The sequence below is a fragment of the Taudactylus pleione genome, unplaced genomic scaffold (genome assembly GCF_031769625.1).
Source record: "Taudactylus pleione unplaced genomic scaffold, aTauple2 ptg000667l, whole genome shotgun sequence".
NCBI lineage: Eukaryota > Metazoa > Chordata > Amphibia > Anura > Myobatrachidae > Taudactylus > Taudactylus pleione.
The window spans coordinates 1,899,272-1,922,845 of record NW_028285069.1 but is presented as its reverse complement, the minus strand read 5'-3'; the positions used below and the strand labels follow the sequence as shown (position 1 = coordinate 1,922,845).

Sequence of the window (23,574 nt, the reverse complement as noted above, 5' to 3'; positions counted from 1 at the left end):
CCTCAACCGCAGGCTCCGGCTCGCAATTTCGATGGTCGCGATGGTCACGACCATCGCGGCCATCACAATGCACGCTCGTATAGCCTGTGGGTGGTGACCCACAGCTATACGAGCGTCCAGGAGGACGCTCCATTTTCATAGAGCCCGGCCCTCATTCAGAGCGTGCGCTCTGCTCAGAGTGTACGGCTCTGAATGAGGGCCTTAATTGTCTAGCAAAAAACCCGCACCTGGTTTTTTGCTTTTCTCGCCCCCAATTAAATATGCCCCATAGAGTCCCAGCACCCAGCTTCTGCTTGGTCCCGGTGACCCAGCCGCTTTGTCTTGACGTCAGGATATCACATGTACGAGAGGCGGACAGGCCCAGGACGGTTATCGCTCTGTTATGGCCCCGCCTTGGAATGGTCCGTGTCCTTCTGGTTATTGAGCCCTGGCACAATAAAAACCTGCCTCTTAGATATAGTTGTTTTCATGTAATTGACAGTGTGATATTCATTGAAGAGAGGTGTATAAGATTCAAAAGAGTATTTTAAAATGATATTAAAATCCAGTTAACGTGTCATGAAGCAGATTGCAGTGTTACAAGGTCCACAGGGACGTGTTTGGATCTACCTGCTCAGCTTTTAAAATGACTGATATTTGCTGCCTAGTCATACGGTGACTAACGTAGTTGCAGTTTGTGCTATGTGCTGAGTAGTGCCAGATACTGTGACCTAATTAGTCACTATAAATTTACTAATTAGTCTCTTTATCTTGTACTGGTGCACGTGGATGTCAGCATTCTGACTCCTCATTATTACCTATTCCCTATAAATGCTGCACAAAGTGGCAGACAAATACCAGCATCCTCTGGCCAGTGGTGTATTTACAATGGGTGCAGAGTGTGTGGTGCACACGGGCCCCTGAGTCCAGGGGGGCCCACACAGCACACGCTGCACCCATTTCTTCAATACTCACCTCTCCGCAGTCTCCCGTCAGTGGCAGCATCGCTCCACAAATCACCAGGAGCAATGGCGTGGCGGTCATTTTCCCGGCATTTTGTATGCGCAGTAGGGAAATTGCCGGGAAAATCGCCGCCGCACCATTTTCCCGAAGACCTGCACATGTGCAATGGAGACTGTGGGCCTCATTCAGAGGCGGTCGGAGGATGCAAGCGGTCGCTCAGAAACTGGGCGGCCACTTGTATCCTGACCGCCCGCCTCTGTTGTGGTCGTTAGGCTGTGGGTTAACACCCACAGCTCTAACGACCGCTCGGGTGATGGTCGCAATGGTCAGAGACCATCGCGACCATCGGGGCTTACGACGAGACCCTAGGGTAGGGTCTCACTTGTCGTAAGCCCCGGAGAGCTTTCGGCTCTGTCTGAGCCGGAAGCTCTCCACTGACATCACTAGTGATGTCAGTGGGGCCTCCCCCAAACGGTAGGCGTTCCCATGGGAACGCCTCGGTTTGGGCTGCCACCCCCCCGGCCCGCCTTCCAAACGGGGCGAGCTGTCAATCAACATCGACAGCTTGCCCCCTTTGGATCGAGACCCGCTACGACCAGCGCTGTCGGTCGTAGCGGGTCTCACGCATGCACACGATGGCGCCGGCGCCGTCGTGCGCATGCTTTGTGGGGGGCCATCGACCCAGTCCGAGCGCATCGGCGCTAACGACCGGGTCTGAATGACCCCCTGTGTTCCTAGCGCTCAGAGTCTACTGCGCTGCCGGGTAGAGAGGAGAGGGCCTCTCTTAATACGCCCCTGCGTCAGGCATAAGATAACTTGTTAGCACAGATGGTGTAATGGTTAACATTACTGCCTCACAGCACTAAGGGCCTGATTCAGCAAGGAAGGCACGGATGCAGACGCACGCACCCGTCCGCTGCGAGAATATGCTAATCAATGCACACGCACGGAGACCGCAGCACAAGGTGCAGACGCCCAGCCCCATGTTAAGCCGCCCATCTCCCTTTACTCTGATCAGCACGCAAGATAGCGTTAACATCGAGACATCGAGAACCATCGGACCCATTAGCACAATAGTGGTGACCTGACCTGCCGCAGGAATTTGGCCGCTTTCTGTGTACAGTTTACGGTATGGCTGCGTATGCCACCGCACTGCCTTAATTATGTTCGCTCCAATAACGGCGTTATAACGCCTGCATTTGCCTGACCACCCCCCCGTCACGACCCACAAACGGCACTTCCTGTCAATCAATCTGAATTGGCTAGTTCGCGCATGTGCAGTGCAAAAACATCGACCTAGTGCGTGCATTCTCTCCTTTGCGTTCCTTGCTGAATCAGGCCCTGAGATCATAGGTTTAATTCCCGTCACGTCCCTAAATGTGTGGGGTTTGTATATTCTCCCCGTGCTTGCATGGGTTTCACACTCCAAAAATATACTGGTAGGTTAATTGACTCCCAACAAAAATGATCCCTTGTGTGTATATGTGGTAGGGAATAGAGGGCCTAATTCAGCAAGGATCGCACAGGAGAGAACGCACGCACTCGGCCAATGTTTTAGCTCTACTCATGCGCATGCACGAACTAGCTATTGCGATGGGTACTGTGTGTGCAGAGGAAACGCAGACCCAGAGAAAAGTGATTGACAGGAAGTGCCGTTTTGTGGGGGTGGACGGGCAAACGCTGTGCCTGTGCGTTTGGACGGCGTTTTAGGGGTGTGCATAATTAAGCCCTTGAGGCGACATATGTAACCTGAGGTCTAGTTGCACGCAGGAAGCAGCACACATAATGCGTGGTGTCAGGTCAACCACTAATATGCTAATGTGTTTGATGGTTCTCGATGTTACCGATGTTTCCGCTATCTTGCGTGGTATAACAGAATGCACGTCAAGGGAAGTGGGAGGTATTGTGTTTTACTGGGCGTCTGCTTATTCTGCGTGCATGTGCATTTATTAGCATATTCTCACAGCGGACGGGTGCGTGCGTTCCTTGCTGAATCAGGTCCAGAATTCCTTGTGGTCACATTGTAATAGTCCTGCCTCACAATGCCCATTTTATGCAAAGAGAGATCCGACCAAGATCCGTCAGAGATACAGCAGCGCAAAAAAGCATAGAATTGCTTCTGTGCTATGCTATTTACGTGGGTGAAAAGAGAAAACCGAATGATTGTGGAGCCTATTCGTCATTACTAAACTTTCCCTGGAGGCAATTAGGTTTAGAACTCGCATGGAGTTCTACCTAATTACCGGAGGAATTCATCATTCCTCCTCTCCATAACTATTCCGAAAATCTGCCATTTTTGCGATGACAACTTTTCAGGAAATAGATAGTTATCCCTCTCTACGCTAACTTACCGCAGCTGGAATCCGTGCTGCGCATGCTCTGTTAAATTCGTTAACCCAGCGCATGTGCAGCACTACCTACACATGCGGTAAGTTTGTGTCCCCCCCTCCGCTCACCTGCCCCCCCTCCTCCCCGCTCACCTCCCCCCCCCCCTTCAGCACTTACCTGTCCGCGCAGCAGCCTCCTGCTCCGTCCTGCTGGTCTGTCACATGGTCTCCCAGCAGACCACAGCACAGGTTAGAAAAAAAAAAAAAAGTTTTTTTTTTTTCTAATCTTTATTGTGTTCTGCTGGGAGAACACAGTGTCCGACCAGCCTCCGGAGCCAGAGGACGCACCAGACCGCCGGAGGGAGACGCCGGGGGACCTGTCCAGCTGTAAGCAGGTAAGTGTTTCCTGCTATTCGCCACCTCACAGTGGCGGATAGTACCTCCATCAAATTCCAAAAATTCATAATTTTCGGAATTTGATGAATACCATAATTTCCACATCCCCAAACTCGGTCCTCATACATAACTAATGTATGGGGAGTGTGGAAATTAACGCAGGGGAACTTAGCAAGGAGATATCAGTGATATCTCCTGTGCTAAGTGGCTTCATGAATACTAAAATAACGTTATTTAAGGAAAATGTCCTTAAAAACGTTAATTTAGTGTTGATGAATAGGCCCCTGTATCTGAAAAGAGATGGTTTCAACTTCTAGGATGGGGCTGGCATTGGTGTGATCACTAGTTTGTTGCAGCCTATAGTGGTGCAGGGACGTGTTTTGGAAAAAAAAAACACACATTGGCCCTCACAGCAAAAAACCCAAACACAATGGACCTCATTCAGAGTCTCTCGCAAGCGCCGTGCGCTTCGTTGTGCGCAAACTACTCTGTGCGATCGCAGCCCGCTCGCTCGCGCAGCAAAGACAGCCCAGTGAAATGAGTGACAGGAGAGGCCGTTTGTGGGTGGTAACAGGGGCAAGACACTAATAATGGGGGAGTGGAGGTGCTAACGCAGGCGTGCCTGAGTATTTCAACGCCATTTTTAAGGCGTGCATAATTAACAGACCGATAGTACACGTCACATGCTTGTTTTTTACACTGAAGTCCTCGCAGTGCTTGCGGCAGGGTAAGGCAACCACAAGCGCTGCGATCGCTACCGATGGTGCTCGATGTACCAATGTTTTAATACACTTCCTGGAGATGATGTGCGCTAGTGGGCGTCTCTACATAGGCTAATGGGTGTCCGCATACACAGAGCGATCGCTCGCACAGCCAAAGTGGGTGTGCTTATGCCTTGGCGAGCGATCGCTTTCCATGGCGTTACTTTGAAAAATTTGTATACGCTGGATGCGAGCAATCGCATCTAGCGAGAGACTCTGAATGAGGTCCAATGTCCCACACATAAAAAAATTAAAACATACATTGATTTTCCCCAGCCCCCCACAGAATACTGACCATGTCTGAGGGCTCTATTTATTAACATTATTTTTACTAAAATAAAGTGAAAAAGGGTGTTTTCACACCCTTTTCACATTATTTTAGTATCACATGTAGTTATTACAGGGCAATTGGAGTAGAATTCGTAAAATTCTACTCCAACCCCTAAGTATCACTTATTTTTAGTAGCAGATCGCATTTCCCATAATTGTAATGGGAAATGTGATCCGACCAAAGTTACTAAAAATAAATTGTAAAAAAATACAGGAGAAAGCCCTGTGATAATAACGCCACCTGGAGGTGGCGTTATCCAGGGTCACCCCCGGTTACCGGACTCCTGCCCTGCTCTAACGGGGAGAGCGGAGTCTGGAGCCGGCCCCAGTAATCAGCTGTGTGGTCTAAATAGACCACACGCTGATACACTGTAAAAAAAAAAAAATTACCTGAGTCCAGGGACCAGTGGTCGGGGCTCCGGTGATGTCCACCCTCCGGTCAGCTGGTCTCCCATGCTGCACTGCGGCCCGGTCATCAGGTGTTCGTGTCCCAGTGCAGTATGGGATATCACCTGACCGGAGGACATGGAAGACATCACCGGAGTCCAGATCATTCAGGTAAGTGTAATTAAGGGAGAGTAGGGGTCGGGGGGGGGATCCGCGATCGTGGGGGGGCGTAGCTTAACAGGGACGGGGCTTAGCGCTGGGGGGGTGTAGCAGGGGCGGCCGGTCGACACATGCGCGGGGCACTAGTCACGGTATTTAAAGCTGTGTACCTGCAAGGGATTTGTAGTAAATCCCTGTGATATTGCCTAAATTCGCAATGCGAATTCAGTCGGTAATATCACACTACAATCTGCATTACAAATGCGAATTGTAGTAAATAGGGCCCTGAGAGAGATGATCACAAAGTCCCTCCCTGCTCTCAGTCGTGGGCGACCCCAGCAGCAGCCGCAGTGCAGGCCCGCCAGCCTTGACCGGTCCACTCCAGGGTGCAGTAATGCTTCCCCTTTTGGGTTTGGCGCCTTCGAGCTGGCCCTGCTCCCGTGCTCCCATTTAACTCGGTTCTGGCACCACAGCAATGGAGGCTGTTACATGTGACAACCTCAGCCAATAAGAATCAGCCTGGTTCTTATTTACTATTGCTGTCACAGCAACAGCCAACAGAGACAGTCGCGGCTTCAGTTCGGCGCAGCAGCCAATAATGGTCACACTGATTATTGGACTCCGCTAACTGCTGCTGGATGGGCCAACACGATCGACTGGTCTGGTGTCTGTGGTCTACCAGTCTGTTGCGATCGACGTTTTGGCCACCTCTGCTATAGGGGTTTAATAGTTGTGTTTGTGCACTTTGGGCCTGATTCAGAGTTGGGAATAGAGAGAGACATAGCACTTATCTGTGAACTGGAACAAACCATATTGCAATGCAAGGGGTGTAAATATAGAATTTTTTTTGAATGTTGGGTAAATACTGGCTGCTTTTGTATTAAGATAATACATTGGTTTATTGCTTCAAACCTTTAACAACCTTGTATAGCTTACTTAATTAAACTGCTAAATAACGACACAGACAAACAAGAGCTTGGCTAAAAGGTCACAGCTTTTATTTATAATTAATTCACTTAACCAGGGTGGCAAGAGACGCTGCAGACTCAGGGCCTGATTCAGAGCCGCTCGTTCGTTCCGAGCGACGTTCGCACAACTGCGCATGCGTACGGATTGTAATACGCATGCGCGAACCAGTCAGTGCGGCCGAAAATCGTGTGCTTGCTAAATAGCGAATGCCTGCTATTTTGAGTGACAGGAGGAGGCGTATGTGGGTGGTAACAGGGGAAGGTGCTTGAAAACGGGGAGTACAAATCAGAACGCAGGCGTGCCTAAAGGTCAAAACGGGCGTTTTAAGGGTGTGCATAATTAATAAAGCAGCATCATCGACCACGTCACTTGGTTGTTTTATAGTCAGAACTGCTCGCATGATTGCGGTAGGAAAAATCAACAACAAGAATAGCGAGCAGTTCATACGCCGTCCGATGTACTCGATTAATCTAATAAATAGCGGACATGACGTATGATGCGAGCGGCCAGGGGGCGTTTTTTTCAAAATTACGTTCGCATGTTTTGTTCGCTCGTTCAGACATAGAGGCGTGAACAGACCGCAAAGAGCGAACGGTTAATTTAAATAGCCACCCCCTTTTTCTGAACGAGCGAGCGCAAATAGCGTCCGGCTCTGAATCAGGCCCTCAGTTCCAGCTTTCTTTCACTCAAATACACGGGGAACGACTGACACGGATTGGCCCAGAGAGGAATTGGGACTCTCACATCGTTAGTGCGTCTTGAGAGTCCCACTTCCTCTCTGGGCCAATCCGAGGCGCTTACGAACAAAAAGCGCCTGGGTTCCCCCGCACGAAGAAGGACAAATTCGCCAGGTTCAGTCGAGGGCAAGTGCCCTGACAAAGTTATCTTACGCCACATAGAGCCACTGAGCTGCAGCGTACTCCCGCCAAAGCCAGACTCCAAAGGAAACTGGCCCGCCACCCAAAACAACCGAGCCCCAGAAACACACGTCCTTATTGCTCACAAAGACCAAGGCCAATTAAGATGCCTTCCGACCAGACAGAAAATTCCAAGTTTCATCGCCAACAAAAAGCTACTCAGCGACACAGCAGAATGGCTACTGAACATTCACCCTGTCATTGACACCCATGCTTACATACTGCTCTCTACATCCAAAAACAAGTCACCCTATTAGACTACACAAAATCACATCCAGTCATATATTTCCAACCGACCTCTCACCACAAACATTCAACTCCATCTTCCAACTGCACCAAGTCATTGCTCTCGACAGGCAAGCCGACTCAACCAAGCACCTGATGTGGCCTCCAAGGACATCGCAAATCAAGCACGAAACTCGCATCCAAACCTTGCACACCTTTCTACTATCTGCCACCCATAAAACAACAAAAACGCTGTGTAACCAAACCATGTTGCTCCAGCCCAAAATTAAAGAGGTCCCACAAGTCAACCATACTGTCAACTGCAGCAATTCCTGTGAAAATCAAAATTCTTTACCATGAGCACTTTACCAAACCCAACCATCCCGACACAAGTTTGAGAAGAACACATAGCAACTACCTAGCAGGGATGCATAAGAGGGGAAACAAGTAACCCGAGTGAAGAGGAAAAAACTTAAAAACCTACCCATGAACCAAATTGGGTCATATCAAGGCTCCCGGGAGGAAAAATTTAAAAATCCCTTCACAACCCCCCAATTGTTGAACGCTAGTCGTTCAACGATTGGCTTGTATATAACATTTCAGGTTGGCGCCGGGTGCGCAACTACCACCTGTCTCAACATACAAGTCTCGTAATCAGCTCACTTAGAAAACTCTAAAATCTGCATGTACGCGCGAGAATTCCCTTGAAATGCTGCTCCAATAACTACCCCAATTAGAGAGACTTAAGTACCAAAAACTGAATCCTACAAGTCTAACCCAAACCAAACCCTGTCCTAACTGTAGTAACTGAAATTTGGAAAGCAGTATAAGATCGTGATGTAAAGCCATTGTGACCCACCAGCAGGGAGCCACCACTATAATGCACCAAAAGGTGTACCGGGTAAATAAATATCAGGATGTTGAAAAAAGAAAACCATCTTCCTTTTACAGGATACAAAAAATTGATGTGAGTAAATTGTATATGTTATAAAATAGATGATGCGTGTACACAGGAGACTCCTATATCAGCTACCCCCTGAATAATGCATGACAGTCATACTTACCCCGTAATCTACTAAGACAACATATTTAAAAAACACAATACTTGACTTTATTGACAGCCAACAACTGTCTCCACCTAAAACGCCCCAATTTTTTTTCAGGGAACAAACAGAAAAGAGAGGCCTGAATCCCAGTAAACAGTAAACACTCTCATAACAGCGTGAACGGGGAAACTCCAACCCCACCTATACAACATAGCAACAATAAATTGACTGGGTTGGGTCATGACTACCTACAAACTTAAAATAGATGAGATCCCCGCTGGCGCCGCCACCAGGCGGTCCCTGGACCGACCCTGTCTCAATGGTTCCAATCAAAGGAGCAAAGCAAATGTACTAAGACCTAACCACTGTGAGACCCTAAGCTCATAAAACCCGCCAGCCTAGCTATGACATCTGTGGCGTCATTGTGATGAGAAGACGCAGCGCCAACTGTAAGTTAAAATATAAAATTAGACAACGAAATGAACAAAGTTAACCGACCCAGGAACGCAAAACAAAATTTGAAGATGCGCATTGTTGTTGATGGCATGAACTAAAACCAAAATGTTGCACCATGAATTAACAAGACGAAAAATTCCGTCACCAGACCAGAGAACAAAGGCCACGACAATTGGGAACAGCTCAAAACAGCAACAAATAACTAGTCAGACCTACTTACGTAAAACCGAAACCCAGTAGCCCGCTTACCAGTGCAACTGGAAAACTCCAAAACATGGAAAAGGTGCCTGTGCAGAAAAAAGGGGTCCGAACATACTACAGTCCTTCCTGCACCTGTGCAGAGCCGGCATGAAACACTCATGTAAAAGAATATTGGATTTCTCGAAATAGGTGTTGTAAACCTCACAGCCCGAAGGCAAACATTTATTTGCTAATTCACCTGAAACCCACTGACGCCCCACGCATTACACACCTCCGAGTGCAAAACAAACAAACGAAAAGCCGACCCCTAATAAATGTAACCTGAAACTCATAAAAACCAAAACTGTGAATGAAAACAAAAAACTAGTCAAATGTATAAACTGCTATGAAGAACCTATGGGGATGGTATAATTAACGTAACTCCACAATGTATAGGGTACCCCCATGTATAAGAATGAATGCTGTACTAGCCGACACTAAACCGCAACCTGCGTGGGAACCACCCTACCAGAGAGCTAGAGATACTGCAAGGGAGGAACGAGGAGAAGCCCCTCCATCCGCCCCCGCAACCCCTTCGCGCCAACCTTGGGAGCAAACCTCAGTAATAAATCCGGACATAATGCAAACTATGGGGTATTCTGTCAAGGAGAGGCTATACAAACGTACCCCGAAAAAGGAATGAAACCTACAACCACAACGAAATTCAGCCGACCAAGTTAGCTGTAACCACAGAGAAAAAAGCAGCCAAACAAAATGGCGACTGAGCCTGAACTAGTTCCCTTGGAGCTAAACCCTAAGTCGGGAGCTAAAAAAAAAACCTATTCACGTTGGCAATACTTGGACAGGAACTAACCTATGCAGAGACATCAGGAGGAGCAAACGGCAGCCCTGCCTCCGAGGGCATCGGGAATCAATACAGTCGAAAATTCAGCCTGTCGCCGCCTACAAACCAGGTTTACCAACATCTAGAAAAGGTTATGCAGGGCGGCCCAGTGACCAAGGGGGGTGGGGGTGGGGGGGTAGACGCTGCTGCGACACCTGTAAACAAAACCTATTTAACCCCCAAAAGGCAAAAGCACCCTACTGTCGTGGTTACGCCCGCATTGTGCATAAAACCCACCCCCTGCACATTTCTGTACCAGAGAATATGTCAATCACAAAACCGATGTATTAATAAAATTACCCATGCTCCGTAATAAGCTTGCCAAATAGCTCCTGGCAAAGCTGAGTATGCCCTGCAACCAAAATCTTATATATATATAAAATTTACGATACTCCCTATGTAGCGCGATTCTACCCTATGACATCCCATAATGATCGAGAAAATTAAGCCAATATACTTCTGCGGATCCATATTCGCTGAAACGCAAAGCGCACAGAAAAAGCTGAATTCACCAAGTACAGTATCCTTGAGCCCTAAATCCCATAACCTGCGTAATCAGCCTCCCTGAAAGTATCGCCTGACCCCTTGCGTAACCGTTGCGCAACCCTCCTGTCAATCTTACACGGGAGCACCAGGTAAACGGAAAATGAGAGACAAAACTGGAGATATGCAAAAGTTGTGACATAATCATACTCACTAGGACCAGGAAGTCCAAGAAACCTCTTCTACCATGTTTTCGCGCGGAGTAACCGTTGGCTCGACCGCCGGGGCCACCTCGACTCTCACATGATCATCATCATCAGCTCTACGAGCCAACGAATCTTCTCTCAAAATTCCAACCGAAACCACGTCATAACACCACCGATATCACGAGAACCGCATCTTCGGTGACTTCACGCGGAGGAGCCACTGGATCGAAACTAGGGGTGTGCACCGGCCACTTTTTGTGTTTTGGTTTTGGCTCTGGATCTTGCTTCGTGTTTTGGATCTGGATTGGTTTTGCCAAAACCACCCTTCCGTGTTTTGGGTTCTGGGTTTTGTGTTTTGGATCTGTATTTTTTTTTAAAAAAAGCATAAAAACAGCTAAAATCACAGAATTTGTGTGTTTTTCTGCTCCTATGCTATTATTAACCTCAATAACCTTAATTTCCACTCATTTCCAGTCTATTCTGAACACCTCACACCTCACAATAGTGTTTTTATGTCCAAAAGGTTGCACCGAGGTAGCTGGATGACTATGCTTAGAGATACGAGTGGGTGGCACAAACACGTGGTCCATCTAGGAGTGACACTGCAGTGGCAGACCGGATGGCAGTTTGAAAAACTAGGCCCCAAACAGTACATAATTCAAATAAAAAAAAGAGGTGCAAGATGGAATTGTCCTTGGGCCCTCCCACCCACCCTTATGTTGTATAAACAGGACATGCACACTTTAACAAACCAAACATTTCAGCGCCAGGGTCTGCCACACGACTGTGGCTGAAATGATTGGTTCGTTTGGGCCCCCACAAAACAAGCTGGCAATTAATCTGTCCCTGCACAACCTGGCTCTACGGAGGCAAGATGTCGTCCTCATCCACTGATTCCTCACCCTCTTCAGTGTTGTGTACATCCTCATCCTCACAGAGTATTAATTCTTCCCCGCTGGAATCCACAACCACAGGTCCCTCTGTACGTTCTGGAGGCTGGTCTCCCTGGAAGAGTTGATAATTAATTTTATGAACATCATCTTCTCCACATTTTGTGGAAGCAACCTCCTACGCCTTTCGCTGACAAGGTTCCCGGCTGCACTAAACACTCTTTCGGAGTACACACTGGAGGGGGGGCAACTCAGGTAAAATAGAGCCAGTTTGTACAGGGACCTCCAAATTGCCTCTTTTTCCTGCCAGTACAGGTACGGACTGTCTGATATGCCTACTTGGATGCTGTCACCGATGTAATCCTTTAACAGACAGACGCATGCTTGTCGCTGCTGCTTTGAGGATGCAGGTGCGGCTACAGCCCACACAATTCACAAAGACAGAAAAAAAAGAAGAATTTTTTATTTTTTGTGGAGCACACTTTGAGGGTTACACCACCCTTTAACAGACAGACGCACGCTTGTCGCTGCTGCTTTGAGGATGCAGGTGGAATCTAGACGGGATTTGGAACCAGGGACACACTAACTCCATCAATTGTCTAAATCCCACTGCACTAATGGCGGATACCGGACGCACGTCTAACACCAACATAGCAGTCAAGGCCTCAGTTATACGTTTTGCTTCAGGATGACTGCTGTCGTACTTCATCCTCCTGTTGGAGGGTCAATTGTTTAGTAAAAGTAGTGGTGTTCCTACTTCCTCTCTGGGATGATGAACAACTCCCAGCAGCAGCAACAGCACTAGGAGGAAGTGGTTCTTGATCTTTCCCTATTTTATTTTTATCGGAGAAAGTTTGGTCCTCCAGTTATGTTATATTGATATATATTTGCGGCTAAGGCGCACACAAACACAGAAAAAATATTTTTTTATTTTTGCTGGAGAGTAGTGCACTTTGTGGGTTACACCACCCTTTAAGAAATGAGCCAGCCGGCCCTTTACTTATGGGACACAGGCGCACGCTTGGCACTACTTTGTTGATGCACGTGCGGCTACTGCGCACACAATTCACAAACACACAAAAAAATATATTTTTTTATTTTGTTTGGAGTGCCCTTTGGGGGTTACAGCACCCTTTAACGGACAATCCAGCCGGCCCTTTATTTATGGGACACAGGCCCACGCTTGGCACTACTTTGTTGATGCATGTGCAGCTACTGCGCACACAATTCACAAACACAAAAAAATTAATTTTTTTTATTTTGTTTGGAGTGCCCTTTGGGGGTTACAGCACCCTTTAGCGGTCAATCCAGCCGGCCCTTTATTTATGGGACACAGGCGCACGCTTGGCACTACTTTGTTGATGCACGTGCGGCTACTGCGCACACAATTCACAGACACAGAAAATATTTTTTTATTTTGTTTGGAGTGTACTTTGGGGGTTACAGCACCCTTTAACGGTCAAGCCAGCCGGCCCTTTACTTATGACACAGGCGCACGTTTGGCACTACTTTGTTGATGCACGTGCGGCTACTGCGCACACAATTCACAAACACAGAAAATATTTTATTTTTTTTTGCACTTGGGGGGAGCACCCCTGATGGACAGAGTACCACCTGGACAACACTACAGCACCCCTTTAGGACTGGGACTCTGCACAGGACTTTGGAGTGGACACAGCCCCTATGGACAACTGACTGCACAACACAGTCCAGCCAGCCCCTATGGACTTTGGAGGAGTGGACACAGCCCCTATGGACAACAGCAGCACAGCACAACACAGCCAGCCCCTATGGACTTTGGAGGAGTGGACACAGCAGCACAGCGCAGCACAGCACAACACTACACTACACTACACAGCCCAGCCAGCCCTAACTCCCACCCTCCCTCTTCACTGTCCACAGCCGAGTGAGAAAATGGCACCGACGCAGGTACCTTTATATAGGATCCAAAACCTGCGAGACCCGGAAGGCGGGATGATGACGTTTTGCCTCGATTTCAGATCCGAGTCAGGTGGGAAAAGTCGAGCCTGACTTGGATCTGCATCGGATCGGGGGGGGCTCGGGGGGGTTCGGACTTCAGAAATCCGAACCCGCTCACCCCTAATCGAAACCCGGGGCCATCTCGACGTGCACTGGATCAGAAGCCGCACAAACTCCTGCATCATCTTGAGGAACCATCGCTGAGTCCGGATGCCCTTTAACTTAAAGCAAAGAGGTGCGCAGGAAAAGGGGGTGGAGACATGGGGGGAGGGGGCAGGGGTTGCAGGAGCAGGGGCGCAGGCCAGAGCTTACCGGGAACCAACCGGGGGTGGGAGGATGATGGATGAAAAAGGAAGATGGGGTGCAGGGAGAAGATACATAAAAGAGAGGCAGGGTCCCAGATAGAGAAAATTATATGCAGGCAGGAATGAAGTTAAAAGGAAAGATGGCCTGCGACATTGGGGGCAGCAGATAGTAGAAACAATGGGGGGGAAAGGTGCATGAGTAAGGAAAAAAAAAATAGCACCTTAGGCCGGGGGAGTGGGGGGGGGGGGTCATTTTGCTGGAGTAAGTGACAGGATGTGTAAGTAAAAGAGGGAGGCAATGAAAGAGCAGGTTGAGGGGGATAAAGAAAAACAAATGGAGCTGGGGACGTGGTGGGAGGCGGTATATGGCTAAAACTGCCATCACAGCTGAGAAAGCAGCCTGAGTCTGAACGCTGGGGCTGAGTCCTACTACAAAGGTGGGACCCAAAATGGCCGACATGGCAAAATGGCCGCCGAGCCTGAACAGGCAGGGTTGCTGGCCCGCTGCTGGAAGGAAGAAAGGTCCTCCCAAGCTTGGGGGACCCGGACGCGAGGGGGGGGGAATGAGGGAGCAGAGATGGTGCGCGCCGGGCTAGCGTGCAAGATTAAGATAAAAAGGCACCGGCAGGGGGCACAGGAGAGATAACCCCCGCTGATGAGGGATACAAGGGAGGAGGAGTGGAGGGTCAAGAAGCGCTCTGGTGAAGGGGCGGCTGCAGGCCGGGCTGACAGGACTCGTTGTCAGGGCCGAGCCCTGCGATGGAGACTGAGGGCCTGGCTGCACACCTGCGGGGGATGGGTGACGGCCCTGGCCGCCCAGAAGGAAGGGCCATGTAAACTGCGGGTGCAGTGGAAGCTGCGGCCGCGGGAACTACCGCCGGCATAGAGGTTCACAGCGAGCCGGCGGGGCTGCAGCACCAGATCGCCGGACACACGGAGATGGAGGAGGTGAGGTGGGAAGGTGGGGTTGGACCCGTTGTGTTGAACGGGTGATCAGGGATGCGGGAGACCCGCTGGTGCGCGGAGTTGAGGATGCTGACGGGGCTGCCGGTGTAAAGGCCGAGCGAGCATCGAAGAAGAAAGATGGTGAGGGAGAAGGGAGGGAGGGTAATGTGTGAACTGCTATGAAATGAGTACAGCGGCGAAATGGGGGGGGGGATGGAGTGAACAGGTAAAGTGGGATGAAAGGGGATGTTTAGTATACATACAGAGGGGAGAAAGGGAAGGCATGGTGCAAGCAGTGCTAAAACGTGTACAGGTTATATGAAAGGCAAATATACTCAGCCTGTTACTGTTTCAAAGATCCATCACCAAAGAGGCTGTCTTCATGCAAACGAGCCAATATATACTGATCATCTGACCACTCCCACAAGCAATGTCATTGGCTCTACCAAACATCTGACCAGCCAGCAGTATAAACTGCAAAGCAACAAGGCTGTCATACACAGCCAAACAGCAAAACACCAATAATCTTACATATCCTCACGCTTAATCAGCCTTCGCATACTAGTAGCCCACAAATACTGCACAGCTTTATTATTACTCTACAATTTAGATGTCAGTTTGGACACCTCCCTCCCAAATTTAAATCTCTCTGCACATTTTAAATCTGCCCCACTTGCTGTGCAGCATGGTGTCACCAAGATGATTAGTTGAGAGAGATATCTCTCTCTGGGCCTGATTCAGACCCGGACGCTATTTGCGGACGCTCGTTCTTAAAAAGGAGCCGGATATTTAAATTGAGCGCTCGCTCTTTGCGGTGTGTTGACTCCTCTATGTCTGAGCGAGCGTCCGAAAAATGCGCTCGCTATTTTGTAAAGACGTCCCTTGGCCGTTCGCATCATACTTCATCTCCGCTATTTATTTGATTAATCGGGAACATCGAAAGGCATCTGAACTGCTCGCAGTGCTTCTGGTAGGATTTACTTACCGCTATCGCTGCGAGCAGTTCAGGCTAAAAGACAACCAAGTGACGTGGTCGATGACACTCCTTTACTAATTATGCACTCCCATTAAACGCCGTTTTGACCGTTAGGCACGCCTGCGTTCGGATCTCCACTCCCCCGTGTTCAAGCACCTTCCCCTGTTACCACCCACAAACGGTACATTCTGTCAATCAAATTAGCAGCCCTCGTTGTTTTACGAGCGCACGATTTCCGACCACAATGACTGGTTTGCGCATGCGCATTGTGAACCATACGCATGCGCAGTTGTGCGAACATCGCCCAGAGCGAACAAGCGGCCGCTTACGAGCGGCTCTGAATCAGGCCCTCTATTCCCAAGTCTGAATCAGGCCCTTTGTGCGGTGTCCGCCTGCAATGCATGTTGTTCCTTCCTTGTAATTGGGCATTGTAGATTGGCTGATTTCTGGCCGTACTGTCTTTGCCATCATACTTCATTATAAATAGCTAACAGTTTTTCTGCCAAATCTCAGTGTCTTTACTTTATTATTATAAGTTATTCCCACACATATCACACTCCATCCGACTTAAAGGGATGTGTCAGACCCTATGCTAAACCCCCCAGACATCTCTAAGGTACACTGGGCCTGATTCAGACCCGGTTGCAAAGCTGCGTTCGCACACAGCCGTCGGCAGACAAAGTATGCAAATGCTGCGATCGCAAGCAAGACATTAGTACGCCCACTATGTCTTGCCGTGCGATTGTGGTATGTATTTAGATGCCCACCAGGCTGTCATAAGACTCCCACTTTCCCTTAGTAACAAACGTCATCTCCAGGAAGTGTATTAAACAATCGGTAACATCGGCTGACATCGGACACGCCTGCTTACGCCTGTTACCATCGACCACCCCGTCACCACCCACAAACGTCTCGTCCTGTCACTCTTGCTTGCGGAGTATACTGGGTGCGATCGCTTGCGATCACATGGACTGGTTCGCGCACGCGCACTGCGTCTTGTATGTATGCGTAGATTGCAAACATCGGCTGGCTGCGTGCGAACGCAGCCTTTTGACTGGGTCTGAATCAGGCCCACTATGCGATGCAAGCTTACTGATCACTATAGTTTCCAACCTCAGTGATGGACTGGGAGTGTCGTGTTCAGGTGACTGTGCAGCACACAGCGTTACAGAACAAGGAGCTCTTTTGTGTTAAAGTCAAATGGGAGCGTCTTTATTTTGTTTTTATATTTCTTGTATACAGGTTACATCTCACAGTCCTAAGCAAGGTACTTTTAGTCACTTATATTTGTATTAGTTCCCCATCATACAGTAAAGGATAGTGCCCCTAGACACGGGATGCTTTTTTTTTTTTTTTTTCCAGTGTACGGAGATTTTTCCCCTTCGGAAAATCCTGACGGTTCTTGTTAAGAGGAGGGTTGGTCTGTGGGTGCTGGTGGTTCACAGGTGCACAGTGCGCTGCAAGTTTACATTTTTTTTTTTTAAATTAGAAAATAAAATCAATATTAAGTAAACATTAATAATAGCTGGAGAATGAGTTTGTCTCCCTTTAAGTAATAGATCCTTAAGCACCGAACCGTTCTTCCTGTACTGTAGGTGAAAGTTAAAAGTTTTTAGAGAAGTAAATAACTGTTGAAATGAGTCACTAACACCAACCTCAACACATACTTTGTGTCTTGCTGATATTGTGCAACTGCAGAATGTTCCTGGAACTTGGGGGAGGTAATGTCCCAGATGTTCACCTTCTCATACATGGTAGAAATGTACATAATCGTTCACAAGCTACAAAGGAAATTCATTAAATCTGCTAATATTGAGGTTAGGAAGATGTTAGCGTACAGTACACACACACATTACAGTAACTCAGATAGTGCTCCCATGCTGCCGGTCATAATAACTGACCTTAAGCAGCTGCCTGAAGCAGAAATGTATATAACAAAACTCAGTTATGGTTATAATGTGGGATGTGGTGAAGTTAATGTTTAGTAATATTAAGTGTTATGTAACTATTGCATCACTTATTACAATATATTTTTTTTAAGTATAATCTAAGGGTCTTATTTATCAAGCATTTCTCCCCCATAAATCATTTGGACACAGCAATTGTCTATGCAGTAGATATAGCAGGCATGCTGCCGTACATTGTATGGGGACTCTGCTGTTGCACAATTGTTCGCAGTTCTGTAAACAAAAAGATGACGCTCAGATGATGTTAACAGACTCAGGGGCCTATTTATCATTACTAAAAATTTGATGGAGGTAATTAGGTTTAGAACTTGCATGGAGTTCTACCTAATTACCGGAGGAATTCATCATTCCTCCTCTCCATAAGTATCTATTCCGAAAAGCTGTCATTTTTGCGATGACAGCTTTTCGGGAAATAGATACTTTTCCCTCTCTACACTACTTTACCGCAGCTGTAATCTGTGCTGCGCATGCGCCGTTACATCCGTAAAAGTAGCGCATGCGCAGCACTGCCTACAGCTGCGGTAATTGTGTGTCCCCCCCAACCCACCCCTCCTCCACTCTTCCGCTCACCTCCCTTTCCCCCACTTACCTGAGCGCTGCAGCCACCTCCGGCTCTGGCTGCTGTTCTGACACTGTGTTCATCCGCCAGAACACAGTAAAGTTTTGGGGGAAAAAAAATGTTTGTTTTTTTTTCTTCTAAACTTTACTGTGTTCTGCCGGGAGAACACAGTGTCAGGACAGCAGCCGGAGCCAGAGGAGGGACCAGGGAGCGAGGCGGGGCGAGGAGGACCTGCCCAGCTGACAGCAGGTAAGTATAACCCGCTATACGCCACCTGAGAGTGGCGTATAGTAACACCATCAAAATACATAATTTTCGGAATTTGATGAATAGCTTAATTTCTACATCCCCATACTAATGTACAAATGTATGGGGAGTGTGGAAATGAACACATGCGGACTTAACCAGGAGATATCAGTGATATCTCCTGAGTTAAGTGTCTTTATGAATACTAAAATAATGGTAATTAAGGAAAATGTTCTTAAGAACATTATTTTCGTGTTGATGAATAGGCCCCATATTTCTTCATATCTCTGGCACTTTTAGGGCCTGAGTCGCAGAGAAAAGTGCACGCAGCAGCGTATATTGGCGGTCACCTGTCTGCAAGTTTATGCCACTATCAACTCCTTGTGTGCATCCGTTCAGCCGAATGTGTGAGGTCTTTTAGCGCCCGCGCATGCTGTTATACCAATTGGTGCATCCGTAGACGCCACCATCGGTCGTCCCATGGCAGGTGCAGTTCTCCGCCTGACCATGGCCTCCTGCAGCTGCCGGTCTGAGAACGTAGCCGCTTGCAGTGACACGCCTCGCGACACTCCCATAACACGCCCACTGAACGGACAGTTTTTGTGCGCACTACTAGCCACCTCCCAGTCACGTGCCAGGGAAGCCTGTCACTTTTCCACCAAATTTCCAATACCGTCCGTCCCAATCACAACAGCTCCTTTGTGCGAACACTCTGTATAATGCATCGGATGTAGTTTTCATATTTTTGGCGCTTGAACATCGGCAATGCGTGCGGACTGAATCAGGCCGAGTGTGAAAGCGCAGTCCGAGGTTGCACACGCATGTGAGCACTGCCAGAACAGGGCCTGGCGATGGAAACCTTTACCGTTCCCTGGGAAAGCTGCATATCAGAGCAGCTGTTAGGTGTGAGGGTCATGAAAAATACCCCTGGAAAAAAAAAACATTCCAAATTGGCGCAAATATGTGGCGATAAAGAATGTTACATTTCAGGGCTGTCTCAGTATTTTTATTAAATAGAACCTAAGTCAGAGGAACGCATTTACAATGTGCTCAGCAAATCTTTTTGGTTTGATATCCGTTCACTTTGTGGCTAAAATGACTCAGGAGAGTGGAGTGTTATATCTGGCCTTGGGGAGAGAGAAAGTGGAGAGTGATAAAGTACCAACCAATCAGCTCCTAACTGGCTGTTTGAAAAATAACAGGAGCTGATTGGTTGGTACTTTATCACTCACCAAGGCTTAGTGTATCTGTATGTATTTAAAAAAAACAAAAAACTTTTTACATTGTTTGAATTGCACCTAAAAATGGGATTCTTTGCTGAAGGGCAGCTATATTATGCTCCTCCAGTTCCGTGCCGGTGCTAAAATCAAGTTTTTATGCGTAGAGCAAATGACCTAACGCCCTTCTGCAAAGCAAGTAATGCCCCCAATATTTTATGCTCAATTTTTCTTCTTTACCTCCTTCTAATAATCTAACTCACAAAATTGAAAACTAGTGTTTGCACTACTCAGCCTGAGCTAGGGGCACGTGGCTAATTTGTTTTTGCCGTTGAACACTGCTCTGCCACAAATACCACATCTTTGCTGCACAAACCCGTGCACTGAATAGGTATTTTCAATCCAAAGCAGCAATACCACATTTTTTTTTTTTTTTAAGAATATTTAATTTTCCTTCTACATCCTCCTACAAATCATTATCTCCTTTTCAAATTCACTCTGGATGGAAAACAAGTATGGCTGCCAGATAAAGACAAAAACTCAGAGCTGTCAAAATGTCATGTGATGGTATTGGGGAGGGTGTGGGAGGATGTCAAAGTGAATGCAGAGTTCAGAGGGGTGTTTGAAAGCCTCTCTGCTCACTACAATGTGACTATGGTTGCCGTGATAGAAAATATACACAATCCCTCCTGCCGGTATCTTAGATGTGATGCCTGCAGGATCGGACCAACATCGCGACCATCGGTTTGCAGCATCGGCCATCTGAGTAAGCCTTAAGCTGGGTACACACTAGGACGACGTTTCCAGCCGAAATGGAACACCCTGTATCAGCCGGATTGTCCAGAGTGTACGCACTCTCTGCGCGCTCCCTCGGTTGCATGCAATATCGTCCGGTCGACTGTGCTACACGGCCAACCGCACGATATCGCATGCGGCGCCTTTGCCAATAATGAACGACGGAAAGAGGGATTGTTCCGTCTTTCATTACATCGCTCAATGTTTACCTGCAGTACGATATGCAGTACGTCAGTCCCATCCCATATATCATCCGGGTAAGTGTGTACCAAGCATAAGCAAACTCAGAACGGGCACCTCCTGTCCCCCGCCCCCATTTGGCTGCAGCTTGTCGAGGGGGCACTGCAACCGCCATCTCAGCCAGTGATGGGCACATCGCAGTACAGATCCTGTGCATGCTCCGATCATTAAACATTGCAGTAGTACGTAAACCATCAGGTTTCTGCACAGCCCTGGATCAGGCTCAGAGATTCTAGCAGGTAAGGTGTAATGTGATGGGTGTCTGGAGTGATATATATATATATATATATATATATATGTGTGTGTGTATAATACACCGTTTCCTTACATCCATAGCCGGAATGATGGGCCTGTACAGTGTTGGAGCCTGTGGAAAGTCTCCTGCCACTTTGAAGCCTGAATCTGTGAGAAAATACTTTATTGCTGCAGAGAAGACCGTCTGGGATTATGCACCAGGGAACATTGACAGATTCACTAACCAGGCTTTAGATACCCCGGGGAGGTAATGCTAGATATTAACATGCTTCATGCCTACCAAATATCTATCTGCTACCAAATGTTACGTTATAAGTGTGCACACTGTGGTACATTGAGCAGACACAGGGATCCAGCAGAAGATTTAGGAGCTCATTCAGACCCGCTCGCAAGCTGCGGCTCGCTCGTACATGGCCGATGTTAAGCGACTGCGCATGCGCACGCTTCGCAGTGCTTGCGGTAGGGTAAGACAACCACAAGCGCTGCGTTCGCTTCCGATTGGCCTCAATGTACCAATGTTTTAATACACGTCCTGGAGATGACGTGCGTTAGTGGGCGTCTCTACATAAGCTAAAGGGCGTCTATAGACACAAAGGGCACGATTCAATTGAGCGCGATGTGAATAGCGCCGGGAGATAGCTCCCGGAGCTATTCAATTCATCGCGATGTTAGGTCGGGGAAGGCTTGTTCTCGTTGTCAGCCGGCAATCTACAACATTATCGATCTCTATACCGAGGTATGTGAGACGAGTGCAAGTGCCCTCACGCTTATCCAGAGCAATCGGCACGCCGAATTCGCTAAAAAGAGCACATAAATAAAAAAGCAACCTTTTACACCAGTCGGACTCCGCAGGACCCACACAGAGAAAATCATCGAGGTAATGAGCCACGCCAGACTCACCAGACCCCGCGCAGATGCACCAATTCAAAAAGCAGCTAAAGGATTAAAAAAATGCGCACGAAGCTGAGCACCCCATGGGCAAGCATTTATTGATGTAAAAACCGTCATTCAACCTGAAGCCCATGAACTGGAACGAGTCCGGATGCAAAGGAAAGAGGCGGAAGGCAGACTCCACAACTACCTTCCTCAAAAGCGACCCAGGACCAACCGCACGGACCAAATCCAAAGCTTCATCAAAGGATTGGTAACGCACTCTTGCAAGAGATTCTGGTATGGCGTCGTTCACCGACTTTCCCGGAGGGTGTGATAAATTTTGTATCAGCTGATATTTACCTGGCGTCTTTTTAGGCACCACCCCCACAGATGACAAGACCAAATCTGGCAAAGGAGGAGCATCAGGCGCCCCAACTGCACCTCCTTGGCCACCTTCTCCTTAAGAATATGCTGAAGGTCCTTAGCAGAACGCAAATTCCTAGGAGCCCCGGGCGCAATGTAACCGGAAATAAGAAGCCTAAAGCCCTCCCTGAAACCCTGCAACAAAAGTTCGAATAGGGTACCAACCTAACCACTTGCACATGGCACCCACTCTTACCGGGTACGAGGCTTTACTTAGCCACCCTGATACCAGCGGGACAGTGAGCTGACACAGGACCGGTGGGAATAGCGCAATCTTTGGCAGGTGTGAGGCGCCGCAGCGGAGGCACTGATGTCGGAAATGGCATCTTGCCTCAGCGCCACAGTGACCGTTGTTGAAGGCATAACAATGCCCTTTAGAGCTGCTTACAGGGGAGGGACGAAAGGAACCGTGTGCAGCCAACGCGACACGCTTTCTCAGATTCGACTCAGGGGCCGCAGAGGGAGGCTGAGTAGCCTGAAGCCACACCTCAACGTCCTTGACCCCGAAAGCCATAATCCGAACGCCGTGCTGCTTGCACCAAAATTCCTCATCGTAGCGTCTCCAAGCTGTACCTCTAGCCGAACGGAAGAGACAAAGGATCAAGTGAAGGTATCCCGCGCGCAGTTTTTTTTCAGGGTTGGGAATTCCCAGAAATCACAGGGCGCTAAGTCCGGGATATATGGAGGCTGTTCCGGTGCTGTCCCATTACTTTCAGTCAGTGCTGCCCATGCAACAGCAGCAACATGTGGTCGGGCATTGTCTTGGAGCAAAAACCACTGTTTCTTCAGCAAATGTGGCCATTACTTCCTCCTGGCTCCACGCTAATGGGTTTTTTTCCAGGATGTTTTCATAGTAGTCACCATTAATTGTCTGTCCACAGGGTACCCAGTGCTGTAGGATCATACCAAGTGCATTAAAGAATAGGGGAAGCGTGACTTTACACACTGAAGGAATCACTCCGAATTTCTACTTCAGGGTCCATAGGGTATCCACAGGATACCTTGGGGTATAGGTGTGACGTCAGTCGCAGGGCACCAAAGAGTTAAGCTTTCAGCCTCCCAGGATGCACTAGGTCCCCCTCCTATACCCCGCCCCGGGCCAAGGCACCTCAGTTTAGTTTGGTGCCCGGCCGGAGTCGGGTGCACCTGTTGGAGTGGGGGCTAGAAGAGCCCCTGAAGCTTTTTCTTCATGCAGCTGTGGCTGCACATCTGGAT

General features: G+C 48.3%; 1 protein-coding gene across 2 annotated transcripts in view; it reads left to right on the top strand.

The window, feature by feature from the left end:
* The window catches only part of LOC148478263 (ferroxidase HEPHL1-like), a 91,937-nt gene that overhangs the window by 34,886 nt on the left and 33,477 nt on the right, over window positions 1-23,574 (top strand). For both annotated transcript variants that reach the window (XM_088455730.1, XM_088455731.1), the window contains exon 6: window positions 21,145-21,310. In XM_088455730.1, coding sequence (XP_088311856.1) covers window positions 21,145-21,310 — 166 coding nt within the window. The remainder of the gene's footprint in view (window positions 1-21,144; window positions 21,311-23,574) is intronic.